The sequence below is a fragment of the Colias philodice genome, chromosome 12 (assembly GCF_061535455.1).
Source record: "Colias philodice isolate Cphi_HAF_F1 chromosome 12, ilColPhil1 Martin Lab GWU primary, whole genome shotgun sequence".
NCBI lineage: Eukaryota > Metazoa > Arthropoda > Insecta > Lepidoptera > Pieridae > Colias > Colias philodice.
The window spans coordinates 1,082,617-1,108,089 of record NC_143097.1 but is presented as its reverse complement, the minus strand read 5'-3'; the positions used below and the strand labels follow the sequence as shown (position 1 = coordinate 1,108,089).

Below are 25,473 nucleotides of genomic sequence, written 5' to 3'. Positions count from 1 at the left end.
GTCGACGGTCAAGCAAACTGAATAGTATTTCTACAATATCCTTAAAAAGTATACAAAATGAGCAAAAGTATACAAAACTGTACATCATATAGAAAAAGTATCATAAAGTAGGACTACTTGTTGCATTAGTGTTTCTATGAAACAGCGTCGAGAGGCGAACGGCAGCGGTACGCCGCCGTGCCGCAGAGGGAGCCCTAGCGGGTAGCGATAGGCGGACCAGGTAGGTGACTTAGTTGGGGCCGGCCGTGCGTTCAATACCTACCGCGGACTTAATAAAATTATGGAAATGATAGGTCTTTTGTAGCAAAATTTTTGTAAATTGCGTACGCTTTGATTTTTTTTTATTAAACCGGTTTTTTATAATCAAATACTAATTAATATCGCGACAAAAGATTTCATTTTTCAATATTTTACTCAAATTTACCCATAGTGCTATATTTCTCACGTTTAAAAGTTTAATTTCAACGCGTAATGGGTTAGGTTAGGTTAGTCATCAAGTCTCAACTATTGTTCGTCGTATTTGTTAATTTTACCAAATAAGAGCGAACAAAGTGTTATAAATAAAAATAAATAAATAAAATGAGAGTAGTGCTTCGTTAATCGCCTGCGTTGTGTAGGTATCACGTGTCGACACCGTGTTACGTTTGCACCGCGTTGAATCGGTACGCGTTATGTTATATTGGTACCGTGTTGTATTGGTACGTGTTATGTCGGTACGTGTTATGTAGGCACGCGTTGTGTCGGTACGCATTATGTCGATATCACGTTATGTCCGTACCGTGTAGCATCTGTTTCACGTTGTCTAATACGCGTTGTGTCAGTATCGTATTATCTCGATACAAGTTATGTCACTACGCATTTTTGTGTCGGTACGCGTTGTGTCAATACGCTTTGTGTCGGTTCGCGTTATGTCGGTACACGTTGTGTCGGTATCGCTATCGCTGCCGCGGTAGCGTTGAGCGGGCGGCCGGTAAGGCGGGTGGTGTTTGTCCGCAGCGGTCGCGCGAGCGGCGCGCGGCGGGCGGGGCGGGGCGGGCGGGGCGCTCGGGGCGGGCGGTGCCGAGGGCCGCACGCTGCTCACGCGGCTCGGTATCCGCAAGCCGTCGGGCGCGGGGCTCGCCGGCCTGCCGCAGCCGCGGGCCGCGCGCACCTTTAGTTTGGACGATCTGTTAAAGCCGCCGCCCACACGTAAGGAGCGGAGCGGCCGCGCTCTCCGCACTCCCCACGGCGTAACAACCGCCAACGAAACAGTTGTTCCGTTGAGAATTATCTACTTAATAAATTGGCTAGTATAAGCCAGTCGTGTGCTTTGTAAAAAATAATAGTAACATGTACACAAGAGAAATAAGTACACATGTTTTATACAGTTTTCAGCGTTTTTAGATTTTATTGCAAATTGTACTATTTCTTTCATACTTCATCCTCAATAAAGAGATTTCTACGTGCCTTCGTTGGTGTTGTTACGCCAATGACATAACGTCCGACCATATTCATACATTTTACCATCTCATTTTTCGATGTCGTCGTTAGTCTGTACTTCTAAGATCACAACAAGTACCTAAAGCTAAGATTGTAATTTATTATTGTATTTTAATTAAACATTTGTAAAACTTTAAAAATGTATTAACTACTTCAATTGTTTACTATGACGTACAATACGTCAGGATACTTGCTTCCTCACCCAACACTGTATTTACAATAATACAGCTTCATCACAAGCCACAACACACGACTCTTCATCAAACTTAGTAACAATCACACACGCACATTACAATGCGGAGCGCGCGGTGTGTACATAGCTTATTGGATGTACCTTTGCAACCCGAATGACACGTTTTCTGGAATGCTAAATTACTTCAGCGAGATTGATGTTTGCACTTTACTACACGCATCTTCTGTATAGACGCTCCTTCCTACGTTAGCACCTTTTTAGATCGTCCAAATCTTCTTCAGATATTTCATTGTCAATTTCTTATGGCTTCTCTTCTGCTTCTATTACTACTTTCTATTAATTTTACTATGAGCTTTTCAAAAAATACTTTATGACAATGTAAAATCTGATTTCATTTAGACTGTAGCTTTCATGCATGTGGACACTGTTCTCTGCCAACGCTATTTTTTGTATTAATATTATTTAATTTTTGTAACTCTTAAATATTGTTAACGCTAATGACATATAGCAATGTCCTACAAATGTTAGATGGAAATCATCTTAGCGATTATCCTTTTATGTTGCAGTTATATTGTATCGTTAAAAATTAACTTTGATAAATTTATTGGTTAGGGAGCCAGGTGCAAATTTGGTTCATTATTTCCTCTCAAGAGATAATTCGTCAGACGCATGAGAGTATAGTATTATAAAGCCTCGTGAACGTCAGCTGGCGCTCGGTTGGGGGGGTGAGCGGTTGTAGCCTCCCACGCACATAGGAAAAAAAATACATTCATTGATTCATTTCCTCTTAGCTAAAAATTTGTCAAATTGTAGCTAACCCAATATCTCAACGAAAAAAAATAGTCAGCTGGTTACAACATGGTGTATTATACGTCAGCTGGTGTCTCGAACATGAAAGTTAAATTTAAAGAAAAATTTATTTTCCGTTATTTCCATTATTCTTTCCGTTATTTTTAAAGAAAAATTTACCTGATGATAGCTTATATGTAACTGTGGATAAATATATATGTCAGCTGGCTGTATCTTGGTGGAAAAACCGTCAGCTGATACGGGAGGCTACAACCGCTCTTCCCCCCAACCGAGCTCCAGCTGACGTTCACGAGGCTTCATAATACTATACTTTGATGCATTTTACTAATTACCGCTTGAGAGGAACTTGGTCATAAAATCTGCTGCTGGCTCCCGGACTATATTAAAAAAACTTTGAAAGTCTAAAACCAAAATGATTGGCTTTCATTAGATGCACCTTTAATGTTCATACAATGAATATAGTGTGCATGATTTAATCTTATATTTCAATCGTCGTGTTGTTGTTGTTCTGTTTACGCTTTGTAGAACTTAATGAGCCAATTTTCCGACTCTTCATATTCTCTTTATGTACAGGTTCACCTTCACCGCGTAAAAAACGAAATAATTCAACACCGACCAAGAAAAATGCAGCGGAGAAGAAACAAATCTTACAACAACTTATAAGTCCAGCGGCTGCAAATGATCATTCGAAAAAAATCACCATGGGGGAGCTGATACAAATGTCCGAAAAGAAAACTTTGAGTACAGTCGAAAGCGCCCCCGCTTTTGTAGAATATGGAGTAGAAAATAAAGACACTTCGTTCGCTAGTGAAGGATCCTCGCCGTCAACCTCACCCTCCATGCGACAAATATCGGATCCTAAATTAGAGAAAAAAGTAACTTTCGCTAGATTGCTTAACAAAGTTTCCGCAGAGATGAGTTCCAGTTCGGACGTAGACATGGTGAACACTATAACAATACCGATGGCTGTCATATCCGACCGAACGATCAAAGCGAAAGCGTCGAGCACACCGCCTTCACCCGGAGTCGAAGTAAGATCGCCTCATAGCACATCGAGCAATCAAGGAAGCGACTCGATGTCGAGCTTAGATTTAACATTAGCGCATTCATCATTAAAGAAATATTCTAGGTAATAGAGGAACCGTCGCATTCATTCTATAAACATTGTCACCTTTCATTCCGCTGCTTTGTTTTACAAAACGCAATTTTTACAGGACGCCTAAAATTTCCAGCGCGGATTCAATTCTAGCGATGTTCCGCAACTTCTCGTCATCAGCGGCTCTCGCTTCGAGAGCTTCATCAGGCGCTATCTCTGTGTCAAGTTCCCCGAGCGCTTCTTCGCCGCAGGACGATACGATCGACGCTGACGACGTGTCGATAGCGTCGTCGCATATACCGTCGTTAGCTCCTGACTCGCCGATCGCTAGACCGCATAATACTATTGAAATTCAGGTAGCTTATAATTGAAATGTAGCAATAAGTAAAAGGTTATGGAAAATTACAACACTCTTATTAAAAGCTTAATACATATATATAAATCTCGTATCACAATGTTTGTCCTCAATGGACTCCTAAACCACTTAACCGATTATAATAAAATTCGCACACCATGTGCAGTTCGATCCAACTTGAGAGATAGGATAGTTTAAACATGTAGGTACCACGGGCGAAGCCGGGGCGGACCGCTAGTACTAAATGAAATACTAGATTCAATTTGATGTTTCTAAAAGATGAAAACTTTTTTTTAATATCTTTATATGATTTTTTAGGTTGTGGACCCGCTAAGTGCCCACAAACCATCATCATCAAGCAACTTACTCCACCCTCCGTCCATCCTCCTCGAAGTGCCAAGTTCTATCAACAAGTGCCTATCCCCTATCCGCGAACTGCCGACCCCACTGCCCACACCGTTGCCCACACCGCTGCCCACACCACTGCCCTCGCCCAGAATGCCCAGAGCCAAGATGGAGTCGGATAGTAAGAGCGATACTACCACGTGTATCTCACCCAGTGAAGACGAGTTGGATGAAATCAAAACTGAAAAATGTAAAAGACCATATCCGGACTTACGTCTAAAGGTATATTTTTTTCAGTATTTCACTATTTTATAAAATATAACATTTCTTTTAAATAATAATTTAATATATTATGCTACTTATTTCATTTTATACACTTCATTTCACTAAATATTACAGATGAAGTTAATGACACTTTTTATTTATTTATTGCAGTTACGCCAACCAGCCATTTGCGCGGACATGCCAACTCCATCCACACAGATAACCGACTCCCCCAGCCCCAGCTTCACGCACAGCCAGGACTCGGAGCGGGAGTTGTCCCCCCCCTCCCCCGCGCCGCCCTCCCTCCGCGTGCCCCTCCTCACCGTGGAGCGCCCCTCCCTGGGCTCCCCTCCCCCGCGCCGCACCCCCCCACACTTGGAGTTCCAACCCCCGCCACTAATAACAGTCACTTATAACGCTAGTGAAGAATCCGACGAGCCCCTCTCCCCCCGACCGCCCCCACCCTCCGGCAACATGTGCTATTTGAGCCCCTTCTCCATGTCAGCAAGGGGTGAAAGGGCTCCCTCTGAATCTAACCTCTCATCCTCTGGATACAGTTCCATGGCCAGCCCGGGGCCGTCCCGGTGTGGGTCCAGTAATCCCTTGTGCCCGTCGGAAATGGAAGATCCCGGCTCTGGTGGAGGTCCATCTTGCTTTCAGTCTAGAAGAAGACCGCTAATGAAAACTAATTCTAGTCCAGCAACATCTAACGAAGGCAATGATGAACGGCGCAGAGGAAGATCCGATTCAGAAACCTTATCAGACGATCCATTATTAGAATCGAACGACGAAGGAATCGGTACCGATGAGAGAGTAGACGACGTGCCTTCAAGTGCTAAAGAAATGGAATCGCTAGCTGTATTGAAAGAAACTCTAGAATTACCGGTGTTGTGTTCGCCCAGTGGAGTGACAAAGTGTACGATAGTGAAGTGCATTAGTGTAGAGCGTGGTTTGGACGAGCGAGCGTGTTTGCGTCCGCCCACCTTGTTGTCCGACTGTAGTCGCCCCTTGAGTCCCGTTAGTTCTAGAAGTGAGAGTCCGTTAAGTGATAAGACGGGTTTAGGTAGATTCTCGCCTCAGTTTTATGGTAGACAATTGCCTTTTACGGACTCGGATGGTCTGTATGACTTTCCGAGTACGGAAAGTGTAAAGGGCAATAATTGTAAGAGCAGTAGCAGTTCACACAGGAAGTCTGGCAGGAGAAGAGATCGGAAAACGTCGAGAACGGTATCGCAGGAAGTGACGGGGACGACGAAATCGACTTTGCCGCACATGCCGCATTCTATGCATAACTTGTTAGAGGTAAACTTGTTTTATTTATTAAACATTACATTTTGAGTAAACGTTTTGAAGTAAGAAACTAAAACGATAGAGATTAGGTCTTCTTCTTCTCTTAATTAATGGCTCCACCCATAGAGATTAGGTACTCATTTAAAATGTTTAAATGACATCAACTCACGGTGATCTATTATTAAAATAAACAAGTTGAAATACATTGAAAATCAAACTTATTATATGAATAAAAGTTGACAATTATTGTTTTCTACAATTACAAATATACATTCTACTCTAATGCAGAAGAAAAAGCTAACATTCACGTAAAAAAAGCGTGGATACTTCATTAAGATTTTTGGTATGACATTGACTCGTTGACTTGACTTCGACCATTATTATTTTGTCAATAATCTATTTCGCACCAATCTATCTTTCAAAAGAATGAATCTCGCTATCAATCAGAATATTTCACATTGTGTTTTCAAATGTTTCCACAAAAGTGTATGTATGTAGGTACCATGTTACCTGCGCGGACGCAAGTCGGGTCGTCGCCGGTCCCGCTCTCAGGTCCCCGCACTCGCGAGCTCTTCCTCCTCTGAGGAATCGGTCTCTAACGCGTCTGTAGCCTCTGTGGCCTCCGCGAGGGAACTGAGGCAACCGGATTTGGAGATGCAGGTAGGGGATGTTGGGGTGGGTAGGGATTAAAAGGATTTTTTACGTTTTTTGATGTGTTATTTCACTTAATTTGTGGAATTTTTTGTCTGTTCAGCAAACCTTTTTTACATTTTTTTATGCTTTTCTATCATGAAATAATTTTTTTACATGTTTTGATCTTTTGTATTGCAAAATAACGATTTTCCTACATTTTTTGCGTTTTATGCACTAAATGTTAAAATAATTCACTTGATTATAAATAGATAGGCAGTGCCACCTTACTTTTATTTAATATTTTAATCTTTGATTGTATTCATATTATTTTTGTCACATTCTCATTATTTCAATGAAAAAAGTATCTGACTAAATAATTTAACAATTTTTCCTAATTACTTCGTTAAAGCAAAGGTAATAAAATTATCTACTAAAATGTACATATACAGATGTACATTATAATATTTATATTTATAAAATAAAACGCACTTAACACAATAAAATATTTGCTTGTAACTTGTAAGCACGCTATTGTACAATTAAACATAAGAAATTGGACACATCATTTAATTGATGAATATGAATAAAAAACACCACGACAACTACCTACTAATGAATCTAATAGGATAATATTTAAAAAAAATATTTAAATATTGTTAATGTCCAATTTCTTATCATCAATGTATTTTTTTAAGCTTTTTATGTTTATTTGTGGCAAAATAACATCTTTTTGCAGTCAGAGCCGACCCGCGTGAGGAAACCGTTACGGCGGGAAAAATGCCGCAGTTCTGAGGTGATTTGAATAGTTCGCTGCTGTGTTGCTAGCTTTCTTTATTTTCCCAATATTTTTGTAAGATTATAGAAATAAAATTACCTAAATAACTTCTATCTTATAAATGTTTAAAACTTCAATTTAAATAAATTTTGTAATAATAAGGATTGTAATTGAAAAAATTGGTGACATCAACTGATATGTATTTTGTGAAATAAACATTTCAATATTCTTCACAGGATACCGCATCAAAAATATCATCTAGCTTAGATTTAACAGAAGACTCTAGACGACCGGCGAAAGTTAACAAATTGAGGACCATTAGTAATCAAATAAGGTACATTCATTTACTTATTTATATATAAAAATCTAAAATAAAAAAAAAGAATGAAGGCACTTAATTTAAACGTAATAACAATTGTTTCTCAGGTTTCTTCGTCGTCTCGAACGTAGTCTTAAAATGAAGGAAAGCTATCCCGCGATATCAGACGACGAAGGCGACGAATCGTCCAGTGTGACGTCACCATTGCTCCAAGGTCGTAAGGACCTCACCCGTGTCCCCGCTCACGCGATATCCGCCCCTCTGCTCAGCGCCGCAAGGCCCAAGATCACGCGACAGAGACGATACGACAAGTCGCTAGTGCACGATGAAACTAGGACGTTGAGTGCTGCGCCTGATAATTCCGATTGAGTTTTCGTTAGTTTTGAAGCATAGTTGTGTTGTGATTTGTGTTGGTTGAGATTTTTTGTGCTGTGCGTGACACGGAGTTTCTATGAATACTTATCAGAGATTGATCATTACCTAAGTGCTGAAAATTAAATTTTACCTAAATATATAAAAAATGTAGTATCTACAATATTCCTATGGGTCGACGAACGTATACCTTCTTGCATTACAATTGAATGAGTGAGGATGGTGCGAGTATCTGAGAATTAGCAAATTGAACAATTTTGATATCAACTATATTTATAAAAGAGAGTTGCGTTCAAAAATTTTACAATATTCTAAGCTAATGTGATATATTGTAAGTCAAGGAATTGTAGTGTTGTTACAGTAGGTAGAACTTATTATTATTTCAATAGTGGTAATGTTTTCATTTAAACGTCTTCTCGTAGTTTAACTAGGGAAATAATGATGTAAATATTTTTTTCATAGCAATAACTTGTTTTATGCATTATTACATAACATAAAATGTAAGCGGTTAAACGATTAGTAATGCCCATCTTATGATTCTACTTATGACTATCAATGAAATACATGTTACATATTATTTTACTCTTCTCCTAATTTCGCACTCCGCTGATAACTTTCTATTTATATCTACTATCTATTGTAAAAAATGTTTTTGTAAATATTTTTTAAACATATTGCTCAAATGCATATTTTGTGAAGTTGTCTTTTGCGCACTATTTGCTACTTTGTAAATACAAATTTATTTTATAATGTAAATACCGATATGAGAGAATTTTTCTTTCTTCTTGTAAATTTACGAGTAATCTTGTAAATTGTTAGTCAGTAAGATGAAAAAACGAAAGGCCCAAAAAAATCTGTATACCAAATGCACAATTACTATCGTATTTATCTAGGCACCCTTACTGCTAAGGATCGTAGTTACTGCATGTGACGACGTTGTTTGTGGAAACTTCGCACCAATAGAATAGGAAGTGCAAACTTTAGACGAATAACCTTCATACTCACTTCATTCTAAATAACCTACGTTACTCTAAATTACTCCTTATTCTAGTATACTAAAAGTACACAAAAAAAAATAACAATAAAATGAATCGTTATGGCAATAAGACAAAGCGGATCTTTGATTCTTTGATTTATCCAATTTCATGAGATCATCGAGCAGTGCAATTATTGATAATTTCAGCAATAAATAGAACCTAGATGTGATGTTTTTAAAGACTGAAGTTCTAAATGTGCGTACACTGTACCAGCTAAGCGTCGGTGTTGTGTAGCGGTAGCTTCTGGCGAGTCACTCGATACTGCCATTCCTTATGTGCCGTGCCACATGCCATATGCTATCTTATCTATAATATATTCAATTTAAAAAAGTGTTGACTATTTTTCTTTATCTTTATTCCAAATTATCGTCTTAAATATCTTTTTTTTTATTCATTGCACGAATTTTTATTTCGTAATTAAGATGGCTCTACGGTCTTACGAATTCTATTTCTTTTATTCCTAAATAATTTGCATTGGTATCTTTATTTATCATAATATTATGAAAATAGTGTTGTCTAGGGAGAAAAAAAGCAATGGCAACACAGTCCATTTGTCACTTTGCAATTTGACCAAAAACTTTTTCCCGCGGCCATTAGCTACCTACGTAGCTGCTTGTAGATTTTTTAACCAAATTTCCTGAAGCTTTCGCTTTTACGTGTTAAATATTATAATAACTAAAAAGTATAAAAATAATGGCCTGTTGTTGAGACTGATTTTCTAAAACTTATATTCTTAAATCTAACTTGATTCTTTTTCTTTAAGGCGTTGTAATGATTCTTCGCTTTCTGTATAACTGTTAAAATCTAAGGAATAGTGTTAACATTTAGTTAAATTAACGCGTTGTCGCATAAATAATTAATTAAGCTTATATTGTTACTTAATTATCTTTATTTTTAACATTATTGTAGTATTTTTCTTGCAAATTCCACCTTTTGATATCTCATTTTACTTTTGAATCGTTTTGGTTAAAATGTTAATTATACAATTATTATAAACCGCAATATTAGTGACATGTGCACTTAATGTAAGCAATATTTATTCTAAGTATTAACTATCTTTATAATTATACTATGTACTTTCACAAATAAATTTGAATAACTGTGATTATAAGTCACAATGCCTGTTGTGTGACAGAATTCACGATTAAAAATTAAAGTAACATAAAATAAAAGATAATTTCAAATTCGAATTCTCAGGCCCTAGATTTAAATAGAGCTGTTAGACGAACACAACTTAATCGGCTTCACAGGTTCTCAATACCTATTTAATTTGTCATGTTCTACCAATCTCAAATTATTACCAAATTTTAATTTGTCCTGAAACTCGAATTTATTCTAAGTAAATTATAATTGGATAAAGTAGGACCATTGTAAAATAAGTCACCTACTAATATAACTAAGTGCACCTTTGTAGATGTAAGTATTTACCGAAATATAGCGAAACTTCGATGATCTTACCTTACATTTATTGTAAGTATATCATGTATAAACTTTTATGACTGTGCTTGTAAAACTGACGAAGAAGGCGACAGCAAGAAATTTCGCACAAAAATATTTTTTTTCATTCTTCAAATTCAAATTCTACAGTTATAAAATAAAAGATGAGCATCTGTTATTTACTATTGAATTAAGAGGTTTTTGAAATTATCGAAGTTTCACTGTACTTTGAAATATCTATTCTTCGAAGGCCCTCCTTTTTCAATTGAGATAAGCAATGATAACCACATAATAATCATGTAAGATATCTTTTTATGTTAAAAATGAAAGATTATTACAAAAATTCACTTTGCATTCTGATAAAACATAGCCGTTCTCTTCAAGCGCCACATCACTTCTGTTGAAACTTGAATCAGCAATCAAAAGCAGCCAATAGCAATGTTAAAGGGTCTCAAATTTGTTCTGTTGTGTTACTTTCAAATTTTATTGTTATCTCGTCTAGAGCAATGATTGTAAATATATAAGTTTTACACCACGCATATATTATATTTAAATAAGTATAGTCGTTATTCACGAACAATATAAGAAATAAAATTTTGCTTGTTTCTATCGACTTTTATTTTTACCTTTCCTATCCTATAGAATTAAGCCAATTTTGATCTAATTTAAAATTTAGCAATAAGTACCTACTTACAATTAGGTCCCAGCTATACCTAATAGCTTAGATTACAAAATAAAAGACAGATGGAGCGTTGCCGAACTAAACCGAATTATTTTTCGTCATTTCCATAAAGCTATGTGTGCTGTCATTTCGCCGTTGCACTGTACCAACACGGTGCTTCTGTGTGCGTGTTATGTTACCAGATAATGAAAAATTTCCCAAATTTTTGCCCGACTACGGAAGAAAGAGGGTTATGTTTTTCGAGTGTATGTATGTATAATATTTCTTTGACACGCCCTGCAGTATAAACTGTTGGATCGATTTTGAGTTGGTGTCATTGCAATCATCTGAATTATGAAGGTAGTGGTGGTAGTGACGTAGGCTACATAAATAAGCAGTCATGTTTTAATTTTTATTTTAATACAAATTCGGGTTTATGATATTATTTTATAATATTGCAAAAATTATTTTGTTACATAAAGCACCTATCTACTAAAGTTAAATATGGACAAAATAATTTTATTCAATTTTTAATTAATTACATTAAAAAACAGTTTTTATTTTTCAAAACATAATATGAATGCGAATAGCGGTAGTTATTAATCGAGAATGCGGGACATTTTATTTTCAATTTTCATCATATCCATCATGGAGTTCACATGAATGCGCGAGCGAAAACGACTATGACGCTTTTTATAAAAGTAATAAAAAAAATGTATAATGCTTATTAAAATAATCTAATAATGATCATGAACCTTTATTGCACTATAGAAATAATCACATTGACGATCGAAAAATCCAATTTTCAAAATACTGGCAGCATACGTTGAAGTTTTGAATTCCTTCGTATATGTAAAATTATTATTTGTATATAAAATTAAATAAGCCAAATAATCTACAGAAAACCTGTAAAACGATGTTTTATCTTTTTGTTTGTTTTCGGGAACAAATTTTACAGCGTTTTAATATCACAAGACAGCATTTTTTTACTAAAATATCAAACCCATTTTGACGTATTGCATGACACTAGAATCGCTATAGCACTGCCGGAGGTTCGTATTCGTTTTTGATTTCGTATTTTCTTTGACAAGGGCGACGGACGATTGACATGCTCCATCTGCATGTTATTTTGTAATCTAAGCCTAATAGCTAGTTAGTAGTTATTATTATGTGGCTATAGTACCTACTAAAATAAAAAGGTCGTGTAAACTGTAAAGTTACCTTGAACTTGATACTTTAAAAAATCATTTTATTGTACTCGTATGTATGTACGTATGCAATGGATAAACTCAAAATCTACTGGGCCGACATTACCTATCAAAAGATACATCAAACCTTGTTACTTCAAAATCGGTTTCTTCAGTTTTCATCAGATGTAAAAGTATTTCCTATCCACGATACAACAAAACGATGCTCGTAAGTCGTATTAACAATTTTCCGAATTACCCGATATCCGAAAGTCCCCGAATATACACATATAAATTAATATGTAATAATTTCCCTCCAACCACCCAAAAACATAAATTTTTGTTTCTGCATACATTTAAAGGAAACAATTTGCAGTAATAAAACCACCTAAACTTTGGGTAATTTGCTGATTCCTCTGTAGAGCGAGCACGAATAACATTCGAATTCGTAGCGAAGCTCAGTGCTGTTTAGGCCCTGCGCAGACGGCACACTTTTTGTGCGATCGAGTCTGCGGCGCACAAAAAGTCTGCATGGCGCGCAAAAAGTCGGTCGCGGATTTTTCACAGACTCAACGCACACGACGCACATCTTCGATCATTTTGTCGGCAGAACTGTAGGGACGTAGACGCTATGGAAATCGTGTAAAGTGTGCGCCGTCTGCGTTAGCGCGCGTTGAAGCAAACGTTCAATTCTTTTCACACACTTTTGTGCGGAGCGGCGCGGTGCGGTCTGCCCGAATTACACGGATTTTTTGTGCGCCGGACTTTTTGCGCGTCATGTGCGTTACTGCATATTATAATTTCATAGGTTCTATTTTCACAGACTAAAAAGTGCGTCACGGATAGTCTGTCGTCTGCGCAGGGCCTTAACGTATGTACAAGGTCTATAATTATTTGTCTAATGTCATTCAAGTTAATGAAAAACAAAAGTAAATTGATTAGATGCCTGTATTTTTCACTTGATTGTTCACGTTGAAAATACGTTAAAGTACCTAAGTATTATCAAACTATTATCGGACTCGGTATCGCTATATCCATAGTAATATTATAAATGCGAAAGTAACTCTGTCTGTTTGTCTGTTACTCAATCACGCCTAAACTACTGAACCAATTTTCATGAAATTTGGTATGGAGATATGTTGATACCCGAGAAAGGACATAGGCTACTTTTTATCCCGGGAACTATGCGGGTTTTTCTTTGACTGCGCGGGCGAGGCCGCGGCCGGAAACCTAGTATTCTTATAAATTTGCTACAATATATATATTGTAAACTTAGGAGGATTGATTTCTTTTCTTAAATATATTTTAAATAACAACAATTGCGTGCCCTTCGAGGCCGCTGCAGCTGTGGAAAACGATTCAGTGGTATTTGACACAGTTCACCTGAGGGACCACATTCGGCGATAAGTTCGGCGAGTTGTAGCGTACAACTTACAACACCTACTTTATCCTTCTGTCAACAATTGTAATGAATTGTAAATCTTTATGTTTACCAAACAAAAAAATAAACAAAAAAATTGTATCAATTATGAGAGCTAAATGACTAAAAGGGGACGTTAACGATGTTTTACTTTACCATCTGCAAGATGTTCCGGCTTTGGAGTAGGTCTGTAGGTACTATGATATGATAAATGGAAATTTTAAGTTTTTTTTACATAGGTAATCAGCGTCGAAGTACTTTTGTGTAGGTATAAAGCGTGTATATGAAGTTTTCATACTTGTTCACTCTCTATGAGATATATAAAGGAAAATAAAAAGAATATAATTTCTACAATCATTTATTTCTGTACAATAATTACATAATTATACGCTATGTATTAGGTTAATACAATCACAGTGCGATATTTAAAATAACACGTCGTTTATTCAAATAATTAAATATTGTTAATTATTACATCTGTTTTATAATTTAAGGAATCCAAACATAAATTCAAGAAGATAATGGAGATCTAAAACTATGCCAGTTTCATAAAATATATTAAGTATACTTTTACAGGTCTTTCTATAGGTCTTTGTTTTTCTCTTTTTTACGACTTACACCGATCATCGGATCCATTATTGACTACTATTTACCTAAGTTTATATAAAAATACAAAATTATACAGTACAATCGACTAATGCCAGGTTATAAAGCTTAGCTTCAGCATTTCGTGTTTAATAAGTTTACGCACTTTTTTAAATAATATATTTGTGCTACATTTAGTATCATAAATTAATATACAAAGTTAATATTATTTTCATGATAAATTTAACATGCATATAAAGTACACACTATTTACATTAGATACGTATTTTATAGTCAAATACAAAATTTGCAAATTTTCGCTAAAGAAATACACAATCACACTGCAAAAAAAACTAAAGCATTTACCCACAACTCGAAAGTCTTCATTTATTTCTTTAGTATTTGATATTATGCAAAATAATATAAAAAAAAAATTGAAAAATAAAGCTAGTTAAAATTGCTCCCTTAGTACAACCTCCTTCAATCACTTTTTGCACTTACGTATTTCTTCGTGTTTTACAAACAAAATAAAAATAATTCTAAATTAAATATCACATGCATTTATCTCTGTCGTTGTTTGAGTAAAAAAAAAATCTCTACAAAATGAACTAAAAAATATTGAACTATTATCAAATACTGGCACAATATTCAAACAAATTTTTAACCTACCAAACATAAAGAAACACAATACTAACGCATACAATAAATAGATTTTATGACTTTTTTAGTTTTTGTATTCTATCGTATTGAGGATGCTTGCAAAAAATAATTTCAAGGTGTTTTGGTGAAATATTAACGAAACATTAGGTATACATTTACAAATAATTCCATAACACACATACTTATAAGTAGACATCGGATTATATGCATTTGCATATTTGCATATGCAAATGCATAAAACTCTCTAATTACGGCGTTAGTGCATATTTTAGCCTTTTTCACCAATCGTGCATATTTCGTTAAGTAGCGGGAGTTTTGATTGGTCGACTAACCTTAAGGCTGCCTGTCCACCGGAGCGGAGCGATTCAGCGGAGCGGAGAAACGGAGAAATATTAACCAATAGGACTGCACAAAATCTCCGCACCTGTGCGGAGATTTTGTGCAGTCCTATTGGTTAATATTTCTCCGTTTCTCCGCTCCGCTGCCTCGCTCCGCTCCGGTGGACAGGCAGCCTTATTAGCCAATCAGAACGCTCAGCGAGTAAACAAACTCTATTTTGGCATGGTAAAATGGCATAAAATTACAAAATGGGCTCCATTTTTAGTAAATTTTTGAGCAATTCAAAATAGGGCTAGATTACCCTTTTGGGGCTAAAAACTTAAAACACGGGTTGAATTCCAAAAAAGGGCTAGATTTAGCCCGAGAAGGTCTAAGGTGGCACACTGGGCTCGCGGGTGACAAACGTCACAAATTTGCGCTCGAAAATTTGGTAAAAATGCTTAATTGTATATTGACACAAAAACTATACTTAATTTCAAGAAAATTTAACTGTTTTTGTACAATCTTTGATTTAAATATATAAAAATAATAAAGGTTTTTTTATTTTGTATTGTGCATATTTTAGGCATATCAGTCGTTTTTAGTGTATATTTCGGCCTTTATTAGTGCATATTTGCATGCATATTTTGGCATTTTGTTAGTGCATATAATCCGATGTCTACTAATAAGTATAACTTAATTTAAAATAAAAATTTAAACAAAATAATTCACAATTTTTATACAATTAATTAGATCACAGCTGCACTTTTAAAACATAGGTAGGCCTGAAAAGTGTATCATTAATACTTTTTTATTTTATTTTTAACTTTACTACCAAAAATAAATATTATGCGTAATTGAGATCTTCACAATTATGAATTAACATTGAAATTGCTGTTATTTCTATTTAAATAAATATTAAATACAACGAAAAAACTTAAATATTTACAATACGAATCCTGCAATTATTTACAAAATCTCCATCTACCTTCTAAATTTTAGAGTCTAAAACATACCATCATGTATACCAATCGGCACTAAAATCGCTAAAAATATCGCAAAATTCCTCAAAACCAATCTCCAATCATCCGGCACTGCATATGGCAGGATAATGGCCGTCAATTTATGAATCTCATGCGCGGTAAAAACGAAAATATACGACGTTAAAATAAGGTTCAGTATTGGTGCGCTGGGAATCAGCACTAACACACCATGAGTATCAGCGGCTAACCAAATATGCGACTGACTAGCGAATAGTTCCAAAGTAATACCCCCAAACCAGGCAAAAAGGCTCGAATGCCTCGTCCTTAATGCCCCAGAGACATTTCTTAGCAAGATATAACTGATTATGGGCAAAAAGGACACATAACTATGAATTTCATTGCAATCGAAGGTATTTGTGCAGAAAAAGGTAAATGTGACGTAACTGCCGATACCGATGAAGGCCAGGAAAGTGGCTGTAAGGGAGATTCCGGGAGTGAATAAGTTGCTGTGGTTGTTATCGTCCAAGAGATTGTAGCGTTGGGCCAGGAGATACGCGATGGCGAACATTATGCCGTATGCCATGGAGTACCTGCAAATGGGATAATGTTGTGTAAAATAATTTTCTTGTGTGTAATATGCAAAATCCTTTACCGATATAATATTTTATTTAGGCTAGCTGAAATTATGATAATGACTCAAGTCTTTCAGTTGCTACCATAATTTCATTGCAAATTAAGCCTTAAAAGAGTCTTATTTTAAAATTGAATTATTATTAGGTATTAGGACGGTATAGAACCTAATGCCTAAAATTATGGCACCGGAAAAATTTAGGGTAATAAACGTAGAATTATTAAAACTCTAAATAAAGTAAAAGCGAAATTAAAATAAGCCTCATACTTCGACACATCTCTTCAATCTCATTAATAGATAACATTACATTAATGAACAAAAAACAACACTTTTAAACCCCCAAAATAACCAAACTCACCGATCCTGCTTCCAATCCAACCACCACTGATGGATATCGTCATCGCTATTAACAAACAGCGCTTTCCAAGGCCTCATCACGAATATCTTCTGGAAGAACACTTCGCTCATATACAGTATGGTCACTATGGCCAGGAGACCTATCACTTTGGTTGCTATGTATAGGTATTGGTAGGGCTTGGATTCGACTGTGTGGCTCGATAGCGGTGTTATGTGCGGTGGTAGCGCGAATATTGCGAACATCTGAAATAATTGTATCGTTTTAATTTTCTTTTAAACAGCAATTAGCTTAAACTGTATTTTTGTATGTCAACAAGTCCTTTATACTCTGTTTTGAACATAAAGGACATTAAAAGATTATACACTTATCAAGGATCAGTGACAATACATTATTTCATGACTTTATTTTAGTTTTATTAAACTACTAGTGGTCCGCCCCGGCTTCGCCCGTGGTACCTACATGTTTAAACTATCCTATCTCTCAAGTTGTATCGAACTGCACATGGTGTGCGAATTTTATTATAATCGGTTAAGTGGTTTAGGAGTCCATTGAGGACAAACATTGTGACACGAGATTTATATATATTAAGATACTTTTAGTTTAAACTACTCACAATCACGCTCAAAAATAGTCCGAAGCAAAACTCTACTTATACATCTATTAGGCAGAGTTTTCTAGTAAGCATATACTTACAATAAACTTTACACATTATTGCCAGGGAATAAGGTGTTAATTTGAATGAAAGTTTTCTACAAACCGCTCGGAAATTTTTGACCATTTTTTAATAAGCGATTATAATACCACTTGTTTATAATTGTTTATAATGGGCAGAAATCAATGATTACTAGTAGGAATACGTTTTTATTGGTTTTGTACCAAAATCGACACAAAAATTTAAAATATGAATTGTTATGTGTTTGATGATGTGGTGTTTATATCAAAGATTTGCAGAGAAATGTTGTATTTATTAAAAAAAATCTTACCAATGTATACCAAAAGGAAACCAGAGGTATAAAACTGTAGAATTGGTACGGCCTGTTCATCGTCAGACACAGGACTATCGTGAAGAAATTCAAGCGAAATATCACTCGGAAGTATCTGTAATGAACGAACGTCAATATTTTTATTGCAAATCAATTTTGAATCCTCTTTAATTTTAATCGACCGCCTCTTTGGTGCAGTGATTCACGATTCGGTATAGACGAAGAAAAAATCTGTCTCAGTCTGGCAGAAAACAGAAGGCTGATCACCTATAACCTGTCACTAAAAGAAAATCGATCAGTAAAACAGATGTATGCATAATGCATCTGCCTCTAACTCTACTGGCGGCATGGGAATTTACTTTAATTTTAATATAAATGAATACAGTATGTCCTGGATTTGGTTTATTACCTTACCTAGTAGCATCTTTTTTTCAAAATCTACAGGTTCGATTCTCGGTTAGAAACGATATTTTTAAGCATGTAGACCAGCAGTACCGGGTACCTTCTAGGGAAGTGCGCTCCATCTTAGGCCACATCTCAGCTTATCATCAGGCGAGACTGTGGTCAAGCGCTTCCCTATCACACAATAAAAAAAAAGACGGGTTGCACTCCGGGAGTGCCGGCAGAAGTGAAAACTTGATTATTAACGTTGAGCATGTTTGATATCCATCCGTCTTACGCTTTTTCGATCAGGCCACGTGTCCTGACGCGAGTTTAAGATTTTATACCCATTACAGAAAAAGTGCTCAACGCCGCTAAAGAAGTTTTCACTTCAATAAGGAGCTCGCCTACACACCAACTGACCTGACCAGCCCCAAGTCGGCCGTCTTCCACGTGTAGTACAAGTGCCCGTAGCCCGTGAGGAACAGGTACGCGGAGAGCAAGGCGCGCACCAGCATGTAGATGGGCAGCACCTTGCCGGCGCCGGTGACCTGGCTCGCCAGCGTCACCAGCTGCATCCAGCCCTTCCACTCGCTCGTCTGCTCGCGGTGCAGCACGCGCGAGTGGCTACAGAGTGTGTTGTTATTTAAATAAGTTTAAAAAGGTTAATTTAGTTTAAAAAAAAATTATAGATTTTTTTTTTTGATGAAAATAGGGGATTTGATATTTTTGGTTTTATGGCATTCAAATGCTCTAAAAATATAAATTTATAAAGAATTGAAAAAATTCGATCACGAGGCGTGACTCGAAGCCGCATCCTTTCGCGAGTATTTCATTGAGTTGGTCAAGCATCCGCCCCGAATTGGCGTGGTAGGATGCGGGTTCGAGTCCCGCCTCGTGATCGAATTTTTTCTATTTATAAATTTATATGAAAATAGGGGATTTTATGATTTTGAGGTGTCGAAAAATACCTTCCTAATCCCAAATACCGCAAAAACACTTTGCGGCGCTTATAAAGTAAAAATAAAACTAGATGTTTGAACGAAAAAAATTGCAAATATTTATATATATATTATTTTAAGGAAATTTTCTCTAGGTTATTTCATACGCACACGATTTGCCTTATAGAATGACACGGAAAAAATATATCATAACAATGTTTTACGATGCCACTTTTATATCATGGCAAATTTAAAAGTTGGCAGAGTCACCCATTTCCAGAAGTCCAGAAAAACTTTCTAGAAAATTTTCCAGGTGACTGGACTGATTCCGACTGTATTTTATTTACTATTTTTTAACTTTACAAAACAAATGAAAAAAATAATGTGTTAAAATCATACAGAGCTGATGAGAATCGTTGGCCTATTAAACAATGAGAATATGAAGATTAATACATTATAATATGTACTATCTCAGGCAGACATAATTTAATTATTAAGTCAGTGTAGCAGTCAGCAAGGTGATTAAAAAAAATTCATTAAAATCGGTCCAGCCATCTAGAATTTCAGTGTCAAACACGCGCACATACAAATATTCGTATAAAAGTATTTTAATAGCTTTAATATTAAAAAGAATAAGACTCACCTACTAGACTTCGACTCGTCCGTAAAGAACAATCCCAACGCGAACACATAACCCACGGGCAGCCAAAAGCTCCATTCCGAATAATACTTATTTTCCTTCATGAAGAAGTTAGTTCTATCGCACAGGTAGAAGTACGACATTATCATTCCGAGCTTAGCTAGTGCCACCATGGGGGACGGTTGTTTTGTCTGTTTGTTCATTAGCGTGTAGCCGTCGAGTTGTTGTTTGAACGTTTGTGACCAGCGCCATAGAGAGCGGACCAGGACTAACACTGCGCTGGAAGACCAGGTAACTTAAGTGTATGTGGTAATAAAATAAATAATTTAACCCCTCAGTCCCCGGAATCATAGACACAATAGAAAATCTATTGTTAATATATTTATAAGTTATAAGTTTTTTTTTGTTTAACAAGCCCTACATCTTCAAAAAGATGAGTAAAATAGCCATTACATGAACATTTTATCTTGGAAAGATATTAAAACAAACTATTTATATAAATGACAAACCAAATACCCTCATACAATTTAAAATCAATTCACATAAGGAAGAATGAAAACAACAACTACCGTCACATCACTACATAGTATAAAACAACGTCAATTTTTTGTCGCTATATCCATATGTATGCTTAAATCTTTAAAACTACGCAACGGATTTTGATGTGGTTTTTTTTTAAATGGATAGATCTTGGAAAGTTATAACTTACTAGAGGTCCGCCCCGGCTTCGCCCGTGGTACATATTTCGCAATAAAATGTAGCCTATGTCCTTTCTCGGGTATCAAAATATCTCCATACCAAATTCCATGAAATTTAGTTCAGTAGTTTAGGCGTGATTAAGTAACAGACAGACAGACAGAGTTACTTTCGCATTTATAATATTATAGTATGGATTCACATTAAAAAATGAAATAACAATAAACTACCCTCACATTTCCAAATATAACTCACCACACAAGAAACAGAGCGAAGGTCATCACTTGCAACTGCGTGCAGGGCTCGGGCTGCGCACAGCAAGTGCCATCGTTGAAGTTCATGTGGTTGCAGAACATGTTCAGTAAGTATGAAATAACAATAACTACCCTCACATTATCAAACTAGCTGCTCCGCGCGGTTTCACCCCCGTGGCTCCACTCCTGTTGCCCGTAGCGTGATGAAATATAGCCTATAACCTTCCTCGATAAATGGGCTATCTAACACCGAAAGAATTTTTCAAATCGGATCATTAGTTCCCGAGATTAGTGCGTTCAAACAAACAAACAAACAAACTCTTCAGCTTTATAATATTAGTATAGATATAACCGACTCACCACACAAGAAACAGGGCGAAGGTCATCACCTGCAGCTGTGTGCAGGGCTCGGGCTGCGCACAGCAAGTGCCATCATTAAAATTCATGTGATCGTTGCAGAACATGTTCAGTAGTATCTGTGTGGAGTGCCGCAGGGCTGTAGGGCTGAGGGACCAGCCGTCGGGCGTTAGGGCTCCGATGGCGGCCAGGCGGGGGGCGTTCCACAGTTTGGTAGCGCTGTGTTGGAGTATCTGGGGAATTTAACGTGTCTGTAGGTGGATTTTTGAGGAGCTAGTATGTAGGAAAACTGCTATGATTTCGTAGATTTTCAAACCATGGTAATTTTTATAAAAATCTCGAATAAACGAATGTTACATTTGACTGGGGTAGTAAACTTTCGAATTCAGATAGTATGGAATATAAGGGTATTTTATGTTTAAATTCTAAAATAAAAGAAAACTTTTACAAGAATAACTTATAAGGAAATAAAAGTTTGTAAGAGAAAGTATGATCTAATCATCTAACTTGAAATAAATGCAAATAAATAGGATCACAAGATCACAGACGTAGGAATAATGTATAATTAAAAAGCAATTACCTCCACAGCAGCCCTATTATACGCATCAATATCATTATTATTGATCTTCACATCATTCCTAAGCTTGGTATTATCAACAGATTCCAGAAGCTTCCACAGCACATGCGTTCCTTTCAACGATAGAGCGTCTATCGGTTGAACTAGACGAGTTAGATTGCGTTTGTATTCCTCTAAATTGGATTCTGAGACGTTACGATTCTTGACTAGGGTAAGACCGCTGCTTGCGACGATCACGGATGGCGGTTGGTCTGAATGTTGCCTGAAAATAAAAGATATATCAATCGTGAGTTTTTACAATCTGCTACTTTAAAACAATGGACTAATGACATGAATTTACGATCTCTTACATAATATAATAAAAAATCTAAAAATTCATTTTTTTTTTGCACTTTCCGCATAGATAGTAGGTATCATGTGCCATTTAAAAGAAGAATCACACAAGAAGAATCGAAGACGCTCGAAAAAACTATTTAATCAAGTAATTTTCCTTTCTTTCATAAAAACCAACAACTTTACAAAAATTGTTATTATAATTGTTTTTATTGAAGAGATTATGTATTTACTTATAAATAAGACAAATATTCTCACCACATCCTAAATTTATCCACCATAGTTTTGGAAACATTCTCCGTCCATATAAATGTTACGGACAGACGCAACTTATTGTCCACATATGTATAATTCGGCATGTGATGGTCTATAGTAGAGTAAGATGTGTCCATATCTAGTCGAGTTTTGAGACCACCTGTAATAAAATATTGTAAAAAAAAATTAGGTATTAAATATTATCTGGAAAAAATAAACATTATAATATATTCAATATTAGTTTTAAATAAAACCACCTGTTTTGTTCATTTGATGTATATTTGTATTTTATTATTTGTATTTCTGTATAGTTTGGTGCACAATAAAGTGTTTTGCTTGACTCATTGTTTTTTATTTCATACCATCTAGTCTTATACTTCTTACAACAATATAATGATTGAAATATTATTAAATGGTAACAAATTCCACTGGGTACAAAGCAATAGCTTTTCGTTGTATATTTGACTGACCGGTTGGCTTGGTTGGTAGTGGCCCTGCCTTCAAAGCCAGAGGGTGTGGGTTCGATTCCCACCCGGGGCAAATATTTGTGTGATGAACATAGATGTTTGCTCTGTGTCTGGGTGTTAATTATATAAGTATTTACTTAAAATTATATATGTATGTCTATCAGCCATCTGGTTTCCATAACACAAGCAAACGCTTAGTATGGGATCAGATTGTGCCGTGTGCGAAAATTGTCCTGAAATATTTATTTATTTGAACTGACCAATAATTTGTTTAATTTAATTAACATAATATAAGAATTAACTCACTGATAAAATGCTCATAAAGTTGTTCCAACCGGGAATCACCAATGAATGAAAAACTGTTGTACTTCCCCCAAAATGCTAAGTAGCGTAAACACCTTCTTGCATCGCTGAAACAATTAATTTATATTATATTACAAATAATATTTTTGTTATATTGTTTTGTGAAGGACAAATTATAATAAACATCATCAATTGGTAATATGTGCTATAAATAGGATATTAAAAGGAAATATACAGGTTTATTATATAATCTTAGAACACTTATTCTTATATATGTAATATGTTTCCTTATATGTTTAGCTTGAGAATTAATGAAGTGAAAACTTCTTTAGCGGCGTTGGGTATAAAATCTTAAACTCGCGTCAGGACATGTGGCCTGATCAAAAAAAACGTAAGACGGATGGATATCGAACATGCTCAACGTTAATAATCAAGTTTTCACTTCTGCCGGCACTCCCGGAATGCAACCCGTCTTTTTTTTAAGAGGTATTATATTATTGAATTACACCAAAATTTTCCATTTATTGAGATTGTTAAAATAGTTTCTGATTTTAGTATAAATACAATTTTATTGTATTTACATATCATTTGTTATTTCCATATTATTTACACTGTTTATTCAAACTGCTGTGTTTCAGAATTCCATAAAACTACTTTGCTTAATTTTTATTGTCATATTTGTGTGTTTCACATTAAAAACTTACGTTTTTGAATATTTGTGCAACATACAACCATAAGGCTGCCATTCATGGTCACCCTTATATCTACCAGAAGATAAAAGCCATGTGCAGGAATCTGGCCCTGAAAGTACAGGAATTGTGATGAAAAAATGTATCTATTTGTCATAATATATGTACATATTTTGAATATCATTGTATATATATATATATAAATTTATAAAGAATAGAAAAAATTCGATCACGAGGCGGGACTCGAACCCGCATCCTTTTGCGCCATTCCGGGGCGGATGCCTGACCAACTCAGCCACTCGTGACCCGCCAGAGCAATCGAATTTATTCTATTCTTTCAGTTTTATATGTCTGAAGGGACACACCGCGCGCCATCTATTGAGATGATTAACAATTTTTATAAATTTATATTTATAAAGCATTTGAATGCCATAAAACCAAAAATATAAATATCATTGTATAGTTTAATATTAACTTTTATAATGGTTGATGTAGCTCAATTTGTAGTTGTGTGTGTAATTGATAGCTCATAACCAAGTCACAACTCTTACTTTTACTCATTTGTACTGCAAAGTTAAATAAATTTCATAAAATTTTTACAGAACGTTTAAAAAATGGTGCAAATATTTGTAGAAGAAAAACTTTTTTGGCGGTATTTCAACAGATTTTGAATTTGGAACACTCAAACTGTGCTGTTTCTAATTTGTTGCCCAGACCACTTAAAATTGTGCTTTTTTTTTAATCTAAATTTGATTAAAATTAAGCAATTTCATAATATGAAACTATATAAACAAGTGTTTTGTATATTAATGCTTAATCTATAACACATTGTTATACAAATGTAAAATAAATTTGATGACTTCCACCACTGTATCTTATCATAATATTTACTGTATGTTATACATGTATAATGTTATAATATATGATTAATGTCAACATTTATACTGATAATATTGCATGATACTTTGATGGTTTGAAGTGGTAATATTTTCATATTTACAACTCAAAGAAAAAATTATTATCTTATAAGAATAAAGTGACTCACCATATCTCAAATGTAATATTCCGTGATAACCAATAAATCCCAAGACCAGAAAAAATGCTAAGAGCTTCGCATTCTCAACATTAAGTTGATCAATAAACCATTCCGCCGAATTTTTCTTTGGATACGACCCCATCACGAATTTCGCCGATGAAAACTTACTTCACATAAAGTTACGACTTATATTCTGTAGTTTTACTGCGTTGATACATCACTTATAACACAAATTGCACCAAGCAAACTTATAAAAGAGTGAAATTCAAACAGAATTATATTTAAATACGATTACTTCATTTCAACAAAACAACAAACGCAAATTTTCCGGTACGATCGACTGAATTAGGATT

At 35.5% G+C, this 25,473-nt stretch overlaps 2 protein-coding genes and 1 long non-coding RNA gene across 3 annotated transcripts in view; 1 reads left to right on the top strand and 2 right to left on the bottom strand.

Moving 5' to 3' along the window:
* Nucleotides 1–8,991, top strand: part of LOC149483757 (uncharacterized) — a 190,310-nt gene extending 181,319 nt beyond the window's left edge. Inside the window, exons 24-31 of the mRNA XM_089702006.1 lie at nucleotides 3,056–3,611; nucleotides 3,697–3,934; nucleotides 4,252–4,560; nucleotides 4,714–5,844; nucleotides 6,331–6,492; nucleotides 7,202–7,258; nucleotides 7,477–7,574; nucleotides 7,667–8,991. Of these exons, the coding sequence (XP_089558132.1) occupies nucleotides 3,056–3,611; nucleotides 3,697–3,934; nucleotides 4,252–4,560; nucleotides 4,714–5,844; nucleotides 6,331–6,492; nucleotides 7,202–7,258; nucleotides 7,477–7,574; nucleotides 7,667–7,928 (2,813 nt within the window). The 3' untranslated portion in view covers nucleotides 7,929–8,991. The remainder of the gene's footprint in view (nucleotides 1–3,055; nucleotides 3,612–3,696; nucleotides 3,935–4,251; nucleotides 4,561–4,713; nucleotides 5,845–6,330; nucleotides 6,493–7,201; nucleotides 7,259–7,476; nucleotides 7,575–7,666) is intronic.
* Nucleotides 1–25,473, bottom strand: part of LOC149483754 (uncharacterized) — a 92,281-nt gene that overhangs the window by 54,177 nt on the left and 12,631 nt on the right. The window lies entirely within an intron of this gene.
* On the bottom strand, nucleotides 15,509–25,463 carry LOC149483756 (N-acetylneuraminate (7)9-O-acetyltransferase). The gene is made up of 11 exons (XM_089701937.1): nucleotides 25,130–25,463; nucleotides 24,100–24,196; nucleotides 23,399–23,502; nucleotides 22,629–22,785; nucleotides 22,041–22,299; nucleotides 21,464–21,693; nucleotides 20,157–20,432; nucleotides 18,996–19,199; nucleotides 18,192–18,306; nucleotides 17,209–17,450; nucleotides 15,509–16,809 (listed from the first exon to the last, which is right to left on the bottom strand). Exons 1-11 carry the CDS (start codon nucleotides 25,260–25,262, stop codon nucleotides 16,242–16,244), a joined length of 2,385 nt encoding a protein of 794 aa, XP_089558063.1. The 5' UTR covers nucleotides 25,263–25,463; the 3' UTR covers nucleotides 15,509–16,241.